This window comes from Sturnira hondurensis, unplaced genomic scaffold (genome assembly GCF_014824575.4).
Source record: "Sturnira hondurensis isolate 20B ecotype Veracruz unplaced genomic scaffold, ASM1482457v3 Scaffold0006413, whole genome shotgun sequence".
NCBI classification, from domain to species: Eukaryota; Metazoa; Chordata; class Mammalia; order Chiroptera; family Phyllostomidae; genus Sturnira; species Sturnira hondurensis.
In genome coordinates, this window is record NW_028079044.1 from 55,870,496 (window position 1) to 55,879,972 (window position 9,477).

Genomic DNA, 9,477 nt, shown 5'->3' on the forward strand with positions numbered 1-9,477 from the left:
TGGATGTGCGGTGCAAGACAGCCTATAGAGCTGGACCTATAGAGCTGCTGTGACTGCATTCACGCCACAAACAAGCGGCAGCTGCAGCGGCTGAGCACGTCCCCGTAGGGCCAGGAAACACTATAAATACCTCCCCTCTATGCCTCAGATCCTATCCTTCATTGTTAGAACGGAAATATTCAGGCCGAGATTCCCCTCCCACTGTCACTTACTCGCCCGGCACACCCTTGGCCGCTCCCTGCTCTGCCTACCACGGTAAGGAGAGGCAGGCCACCGGGGTTAGGAGAGGCAGCTCTAAGTCCGGGGAAGGACACCAAACAGGAGCAAACGAGGCCCGTCGTGGTGGGAAGTGCACTGAGAGAACAGGGGTGGGGGGGAGGAAGGCAGACCCTCCCTCCATTTGGGGGACAGGCAGGCCAGTCAGAGCTGTGAAACTACTGCCTCGCCTCTTGAAGGCGAGAACTCCACCCTGGATCCCAGGCTGGTCTGCCGGTCCCAGCTCCGTGACACAGCTGTGGTGGCAGAGTGGACGGGGCCTGGGCCTCCCGGCCTCACTCACAGACTAGCTGCACATGCACCCTGGACACGTCCTCCCCTCTCTCTGAGATGTCCTCTAATGGCTCCCTTTGGAGGGTTAAGAAGTCCCCTACTTGGAGGAGGACACGTAGCCACACCGGTTTGCATGGCCACACCGCAGCGTTCAGAAGCCCTCGGAGCCCTGTTTCATGAGATGGGGAGAAACCTGCCCAGAAGTCACTCTGAGGAAAGAGTCGAGGTGCTGAGTCCCCTTGTCACAGAAGACACGGGGGATGGAGTCACCTGTGTCCGTCAGTCGGTAGCTTCGTGGTCCACTGCCCTGTCCTGGAGGCGAAGCCCCAGAGGCTCAGAGGAGGGGGAAACGCAGGAGACTGAGTCCACCCATCTACGGGAAGGTACTGAAAGTACTCGCCTTACCTCGTGGGAAAATGTGGGACAAGTGAAGGGGAAGGGTGTTACTGACGCACCAGGCAGGACGGCCTGGCTGTGAGTGGGGCTGACACGGGAGGTGGACACTGAGCCAGGAGCGACAGACGGGAGAAGGTGTCCCCTTTGCGGCTCTGGGTTATTCGTTTCTGTCCTGGCCACGCCCTCAGAGTGGGCTTGGCCTCTGGATTCTCTTCCTTGTGTCTTCCTGAGCTCTCCCGGCACACACTGACCGGTGCGAGCTGCTGTTCCCCGCCCTGGGCTGGCATGGGGGTGGTTGCAGTGGGAGAAGAAGGCCCCTCCCACCAAGGGGCCTAATGTCCAGTAGGAGACCCTCCTCTTTCAGCTATGACAGTATCTTTCTTCTACCTGTGACGCCCTCCTTGAGAGCATTGGCTGGACTTGAAAACTGAAACTCACCTTGATTTTCTTGCACTTGGCAGGTGTGCCTGTGCCAAAAAGCACCAGAGACACGGGCCAGAGGGGCTTCTCCATGTCACAGCATCTCGGAGCTACCACAAGCCTTTACAAATGACCCAGAGAAACTTCCTTTATAATAGACTTCAGTACCCGGAGCACCCTCCGTGGGTGGCAAGTGGGCGGGTCTGTCCCGCCCTCCAGAACCCGCGGTCCCTGTTGGGGACTGGGGTGTACCTGCCGTCGTACAGGGCTGCACGCACGAAGTGCCGCAGGGATGGCGATGACGGAGCAGGGTGCTGCCTGAGGTCGGGGGCCTGGGCAAGCAATGTCATTTAATGGCTGTGTCTGTGTGTCCCCAAAGCACAAAGACTGTGTCTCCACAGTGTTTCTCGGGCCGGGGTATCAGAGGACAGAGCCAGCAGGGGTCTCCTCTATGACACAGCTCCAAACTCTAGCTCGGGCGTCCACCGCCACTGTCACCCAAGAGCCCAGAGGCGAAACGGTGCCTGTACATCTCACAGCTGCGGCCACCGGACAGAGCGAGGGATCCTGTCACATGTGGGTCCTTGGACACTCCCCCCTTCTACCATTGACTTGCTCCCTCTCTCTCTGCATTCGTTCCCGGGCTGGTTCTCAAAGAACCGCAGACGGAGGGGTTTAAACAGCAGAGATGCATCTTCTCACTGGTCTGCAGGCCGGAAGTCCAAGACGAAGGTGTTGACAGGGGCGGTTCCTGCTGGGGACAGGGAAAGGGAGAGAGGGAAGGAAGGAAGAAAGGAACGAAGGAAGGGTGGAGAAGGAAGGGTGGAAGGGGAGGAGGGAGGGAGGAAGACCAGACGCTGGGCCCAGAATCTTTAATCCCAGGCACCTTGGAGCCGTGTTTAATCAGCGCCTCATTAAAGGTCAATTCAGTGGGTTTTGCCAGCGTTGTTTAAAGAAATGGAACAGAAAGTAGCCTGGACTGCATTTAACGAGGAGATATGTTAATCTGTGACACTTTGGTCTGTGGCTGCTTTGCATGTGGGTCACGGTGGGGGTAGAACTGAGTGGACAAGTGCTCGAGGCCCCGCCCATGCTGACGACCCTGGGGGGGCACCTCCACAGCACGCCCCCCCCCCCCGGTGAGTCAGAGAGGAACCAGTGACAATGTCAGCCAGATGACTTCAACTACTGTGGCGTGTTCCCAGGACTCAGCCCCTGGCAGCGTGTGCTGGGGCGGGGCAGCAGGTGCGCCGGGGGTACCGGGAGCATTTCTGCACGCCGTGACGGAGCTCTGTGTGCCGAGAGCAGGTGAAGAGACAGTTCCAGAGGAACAGAATGAAATGCAAAGGCCCCGGAGCCTCGTGGGAAGACTGGGATGGGATCAGAGTCAGGCAGCCGTCAGATCACACAGGCCTCCTGGGACTGGGACCGAAATATTCACCTTGCGGAGGGCTCAGTGTCCCGGGCTCCGTGCTGAGTGTGAGGCCACCATTGAGATGGTGCTGCCCCGTTTTTATTTCAGTCAGTCTGTGCGTTGTCTCACGGAGGTCCGGAAAACACCAGGGGCAGCAGGGATGCGTGTATGTGGCGGGGTGAGTCTGCTCACACCATCGCCATCTGTGGGTCACTCAAGGGGGACCGTCCCGTACATAGACAGCGGCCGTCAAATCCAGACTTGGGTTTCAGGTCTGAGGTAGAAACACCACTGAACGTGGGCGATGGAGGGACCTGTGTGGGGGCGCAGGTCTAGGGGGAAGCCCCTCCTGCAGACAGCCGGGGGGCCAGAGTGCCCCCAGAATACCTCCCCACACCCTGGGTTCCAGTCGGCAAGTGGGGCACCCACCCAGGATTTTTAGAGTATTTTTAGAGTATTATTTGCTTAGCGAAATGTTCCTTCCTCACAGGAAAGAGGAGCCTTCTGTGTTGGTTCTCATTGTGTTCTCCTAATTTTGAGGCATTTTTGAGAGTGTCTTACCCCATTACATAATAGTTCTGGTAAATGAAGGGTAATAAACCGCTAATAATAATAACCATAAAAAAGCATCTGCTGCTCTAATCAAATATAAATCTTAAGACACCGAATATGAATAATATGTCCAAAGTATTGATTTTTAGTAGGAAAATTGCCTGTCTTGCTCATAAATAAACACATAGACACAAGGAAAGAGTGTACACTGGCTATAAACACACTGTGGACGGGCCTAATCCTGCTACACACTCGCTGGTTTAAAAAAAAACAACAGAAAACGTCCATTTTACCAAACGAGATTTGATAAAGGTGCTTCATTTCAGAAGGTCGAGTCCTGTTCACCTAGCGCCTTCCAACACTCGCTTCCTGCTGGTGGCGCAGACACCTGCCGTTCGCCACCCTGCGTCTCAGCCACGTACCCATTTCTCCTTTGGGAATGTTCTATGTTCCAATTTTCCCTGGAGAAGCAGACAACAAAAGAAATACACAGATGAGTCCTGTAGTTTTCTTTCCCTTTCTTCACCCCGAGGGCTCACCGTCTCAGCTAACAGAAAATATGGTGGGGGGTGTTGGCCCCTTGTTGCCGATCAGCCCTCGGGATCACCCTTGTCCAGTCACAGGGAGAGGCGGTCGCGGGCAGCACCATGCCTGCCTCTGCACCTCCAGCCTCTGCAGAGTGTTTACTGAGAGTCATCTGGCCGCACCCCCNGGGAATGTTCTATGTTCCAATTTTCCCTGGAGAAGCAGACAACAAAAGAAATACACAGATGAGTCCTGTAGTTTTCTTTCCCTTTCTTCACCCCGAGGGCTCACCGTCTCAGCTAACAGAAAATATGGTGGGGGGTGTTGGCCCCTTGTTGCCGATCAGCCCTCGGGGTCACCCTTGTCCAGTCACAGGGAGAGGCGGCCGCGGGCAGCACCACGCCTGCCTCTGCACCTCCAGCCTCTGCAGAGTGTTTACTGAGAGTCATCTGGCCACATCCCCCCACCACACACACACTGAAGGCACAGCCCCCTCCTCAAATGACCCGTCTTTCTTGGAGCAGAAATTAGGTTTCTTACTGGAAAAAGTAAATTTTAACCACCATTTTCTGCAAGAATATGAGAGCCCTAGGGGAACAAGTCCCATTGTTTTTTTCTTCAGCCCTGCTACACTCGTGGAATTCCCATTCTAAAGTGAAACACCATCACTGCTAGGGTGTGAGAAAGGCACACATCTGTTGCCTCTGCCAATGATTTGCAAAAGCATTTTTCTCAGAGTCTAAAATGCTAGGTGCCAGCGTAGTTTGCATGAAAATAATGCAGCAGAGCTAAATGATTTCCAGCCCTCTGGTTGAGCACAGCTTGGTCATGTGTCGGGAGAAGAGGGGTGTCCAGGCACGGGTCTCTCCACCTCACCTCCACGGTGTTCCCAAGAGCTGGGACTGGGGGAGGGGAGAGGAAAGAACCAGCCGCAGTGCAGTCGTGGCCTGGTGGGAGGAAAGGTGAATTGTCACACGCTGCCCTGGGCTTTAGACATCTTTGGGCTGCAGGTCACTGGCTATACAGGACTGCAAATTCTCCTAACTCTAAAAAATAAAAATAAAAAAATAAAAACAAATCGTCTGCATTTTTGGCTTGAAGAGTACAAGTATTGGACTCAGCGTTTTTCTTTAGTATGAATGTGTGTGTGTGTGTGGGGGGGAATAGTGAAGGTGGTAAATTCTTTTTCCAGTAATGGTCTGGGGGACAGGTACCCTTTTGTTACTGAAATCCTCAGAAGAGATGCTTGGGCAATGCGGTATAATCGGCAGAGGGGCACCTGAGAGGAAGCGAGTTGCGATAATTTTATTAGCCTTGAGCAGCTGACTTCGCTTGCTTGTAAAAGCTGAGCAGTATCTTAGGAACTGTTCGAAGTTGCCAGCTCCCCAAGGCGGGAGGCTGTGAAGGCAGGGATGACGCCAGACAGCGAGTAGGAAGCGGCGGCTTCCTTTTAATTGCCCCCAGAATATCCGTTGATGGGTAGCAGGGACTAAATAAAGACACAAAGAGCAACGGGTCTGGAAGGAGCACCTCGACCTCATCGGGCTGTGGGGACGCTTGCTTTATATAATCTAGCCTGCCCCGGGTGCCCAGGCGGTCCGTCCCGCCTTTTCACGCATCGACAGAATATTAGGACTAGAAACTTGGGGCGCACCTGGTGTTGTCTTTGATCTGTGTTGTTAGGCTGAACGAGCGAGCGACTCACAAGGCCAGCTGGCTGGTTGCTAGATTTCAGAGGAGGCTGTTCGGGAGGGCGCTGGTGGCCCAGCAGGAGGAGGGGACCTAGAGCAAGAGGAGAGCTGGGAAGAAGTGAAGGGGTTGGGGGAAGGGACACGGAGAGGGGCGGGAGACCAGAGAAGAGGGGACCAGTGACGCCAAGGCGGGGGTGTGCTGAAGCTGGCAGGCCCCGGCACCCGGATCACAACCAGCCTTGGGAGTGGCCAGATTGAACGCGAGGACCCGGCCCGGGCCAAACCCCACTGACCGTTACTCCGGCCTCCGCCTGGGCGGGGCGCGCGGAGACGCGGGCAGCGGAATCCGCACCGCGGCGTCCCCAAGCCCCACCGAGGAGCGGACACAGACGGAGAAAAAGGACAAAACAGAAATATGCAAACGGGGGAGGGTGCATGCAAACCTCGCGGGCTTTAAATGGATTTCTTTCCTTTAGAAAAAGGAGAAAGGGAAGAAAAGAGCCCACGTGCCCCGAGAAGGTGCTGTGTTAAAGCGCCACCTTCCGTCGGCCTGGAGACGCAGCCAGCTCCCTGGCGGGCTCCGGCCGGGGGCGCCAGGAGGAGCAGCTGCGCCCAATGGGGGCGGGCTAGGCTACACCCGCCATCTCAGTTTGCGCGCGTGCCCGCGAGTTTGCACACGGCGAGGGACGCGCCCCGTCCGCTCACACCGACGGGCCTCTCGGGGAACGGCACAAAGAGGGTCCGGGTCTCTCGGGGTACCTGCTCGCCGGTTCACGCGATCGCCGGACTGGCCCGGTTCGCCCCGGGCGCGTCCGCTTCACGCGCTATCGTGCGTGGGCCCCCCGGCATCCTGGGGAGAGGCGCATCTGTGCACACACGCGGATTTTTTAAAAATAACATATTTCTAGACAAACCTCCAGCCCCCAACCCCCATCTTTGCAAAGCCCCCGGGAGGGCGGGGGAGGGGGCGGGCCCGTAGAATTAATCAAGGGAGATGGGCGGAGCCGGCCGCCTGCCATTGGTTGGCCTGGGGAGTGATGTCACCCATATGACACCCTGATAACTAGTTGGGAGAGACTCCTCAACTTTTTGCAGAAGGAGCGCGCGCGACTGGAAGTGCTCGGGGTTCCGGCGCTTGCGGCGGGAGCCACGAGCGGGAGAAAGGGTCCCGGGCTGCCTCGATCACTGCCGCCGCCGCCGCCTCTCCCCTCGCGGCCGCAGCCCCCCGCGCTGGCGGCCCTCGCTGCCGAAGCCGCCGCAGCCGCTCTGTGCAGCCTGGGAGGGGGGGCGGGGGGGAGGGGGGCAGCCGCGGCCGCGGGGCGCCAAAGACTTTGCAACTTGCTCGGGAAGGTGGAGGGGCGAGAGGGGGAGGGGGACCTCCGCAGGAGACCGAACGGCCCAGGTTGGAGCGCCCAGCCCCGCAGCGGATCATGGTGCAGCAGGCAGAGAGCCTGGAATCGGAGAGTAACCTGCCCCGGGAGGCGCTGGACACGGAGGAGGGCGAATTCATGGCTTGCAGCCCGGTGGCCCTGGACGAGAGCGACCCGGACTGGTGCAAGACCGCGTCAGGCCACATCAAACGGCCGATGAACGCGTTCATGGTGTGGTCCAAGATCGAGCGCCGGAAGATCATGGAGCAGTCTCCCGACATGCACAACGCCGAGATCTCCAAGAGGCTGGGCAAGCGCTGGAAAATGCTGAAGGACAGCGAGAAGATCCCGTTCATCCGAGAGGCCGAGCGCCTGCGGCTAAAGCACATGGCCGACTACCCCGACTACAAGTACCGGCCCCGGAAAAAGCCTAAGATGGACCCCGCGGCCAAACCCAGCGCCAGCCAGAGCCCCGAGAAAAGCGCAGCGGGTGGCGCGAGCGCAGGCAGTGCCAAGACCTCCAAGGGCTCCAGCAAGAAGTGCGGCAAGCTCAAGGCCCCTGCGGCCCCCGCCGCCGGTGGCGCCAAGGCTGGCGCGGGCAAGGCGGCACAGCCTGGGGACTTCGGCGGCGCTGGCGACGACTACGTGCTGGGCAGCCTGCGCGTGAGCGGCGCGGGCGGCGGCGGCGCGGCCAAGACGGTCAAGTGCGTATTCCTGGACGAGGATGATGATGAGGACGAGGATGACGACGAGCTGCAGCTGCGGATCAAGCAGGAGGCGGAGGAGGACGAGGAGGAGCCGCCGCACCCGCAGCTCCTGCAGCCGCCCGGGCATCAGGCACCACAGCTGCTGAGGCGCTACAACGTCGCCAAAGTGCCCGCCAGCCCCACGCTGAGCAGCGCTGCCGAGTCCCCCGAGGGCGCCAGCCTTTACGACGAAGTGCGGGCCGGCGCGACCTCGGGCGCTGGGGGCGGCAGCCGCCTCTACTACAGCTTCAAGAACATCACCAAGCAGCACCCGCCGCCGCTGGCGCAGCCCGCGCTGTCGCCCGCGCCCTCGCGTTCCGTCTCCACCTCCTCGTCCACCAGCAGCGGCAGCGGCAGCGGTAGTGGCGGCGAGGACGCCGACGACCTCATGTTCGACCTGAGCTTGAATTTCTCCCAAAGCGCTCACAGCGCCAGCGAGCAGCAGCTGGGGGGCGGCGCGGCGGCCGGAAACCTGTCCCTGTCTCTGGTGGATAAAGATTTGGATTCGTTCAGCGAGGGCAGCCTGGGCTCCCACTTCGAGTTCCCCGACTACTGCACGCCCGAGCTGAGCGAGATGATCGCGGGGGACTGGCTGGAGGCGAACTTCTCCGACCTGGTGTTCACGTATTGAGAGCGCGCCCGGCTCCTCGCTCTTTCTCTCGGCGGGTGCAGAGCAGGGGTGCTGATTTTGATGGTGGTGTCGGTGGTGGTGGTGGTGGTGATGGTGGTGATGGTGGTGGTGGTGGTGGTGGGGTGGAGGGGAGAGGAGATGCTGATGTTGATATGATGTCGTGACACAAAGAAATTGGAAAAGATGCTGAAATTTTGGTGGAGTTTAAGTGAAATGAGTAGTTTTAAAAGATTTTTTTCCCGTCCCTTTTTTGTCCCCTCTCCCTTCCTTTATCGTGTCTCAAGGTAGTTGCATACCTAGTCTGGAATTGTGATTTTTACCCCCTCCCCAAATGTGTTTTTGTAATTACTATTTCTTTTTCCTGAAAATCGTGATTGCAACAAAGGCGGAGGGGGCGGGGCGGGGGAGGCGGAGGACCCGCTCCGGAAGGCGCGGTTTGGAGCTGGTCGGTCTTTGAAGTCTGGAAGACGTCTGCAGAGGGGCCTTTTGGCCGCACAACTGTTACACTAGGGAGTTGGTTGGAGATTTTTTTTTTTCTTAAGAGATCTTAAAGAACTGGTGATTTAAACAAACAACAAAAAGGGACCATTGCAACTTTTTTATTTTATTTTATTTTATTTTATTTTTGGAGGGAGAAAACTGATGTCTTCTATGCATCCGATTCTTAACAAAACTGCAGGGAGCTTGAAAAAAAATGCAGACTGTACAAACGCTTACAACAAAAAACTGTGAACTGACTTAAGGTCAGAGTTTACTTTTCAGAACAAATTGTTTATGGTTTTACAAATGGGATTTCTACTTGCCAACTTTTTTTTTTGTAACTTGTTCCCTTATACCTCCTTGATTGAACACCAGACAGCCTAGACCTCAGTACAAAGGTATTGAAACATTTTTGATACATAACAGACCTCAGTCTTTTTTAAAAATTAATATATTTTCAGGCGTATTTTTGTACAGTGAAAAGGGACACTCTTGCTGTGTTTTCCAGTAAGACTTTCAGGCACTTCTTCCCTTTCGATTTTTTTCCTCTGTTTTTTAGCATGCAAGTATGTTGGTACGTTATGTCCTGGTTTAAAAAGGATTAAAATTTTAAAATAATCCTTGCAGCTAAAGGCCTTGTGGTTTAAAGAAAAAAAACAAGCTTTTTTTTTGTACAGCTATAGTAGAGATTTGTTCAATATTT

At 56.4% G+C, this 9,477-nt stretch overlaps 1 protein-coding gene across 1 annotated transcript; it reads left to right on the forward strand.

Annotated features, from left to right (window-relative positions):
- The first annotated feature begins 6,955 nt into the window (after positions 1–6,955).
- SOX11 (SRY-box transcription factor 11) lies at positions 6,956–8,322 on the forward strand. Its single transcript, XM_037049028.1, has one exon. It carries the CDS (start codon positions 6,978–6,980, stop codon positions 8,292–8,294), a length of 1,317 nt encoding a protein of 438 aa, XP_036904923.1. The 5' UTR covers positions 6,956–6,977; the 3' UTR covers positions 8,295–8,322.
- The last annotated feature ends 1,155 nt before the right edge of the window (positions 8,323–9,477 follow it).

Coding starts and splice junctions, on each gene's coding strand:
- SOX11 (XM_037049028.1), top strand. CDS start 6,978: ATGGTGCAGCAGGCAGAGAGCCTGGAATCGGAGAGTAACCTGCCCCGG.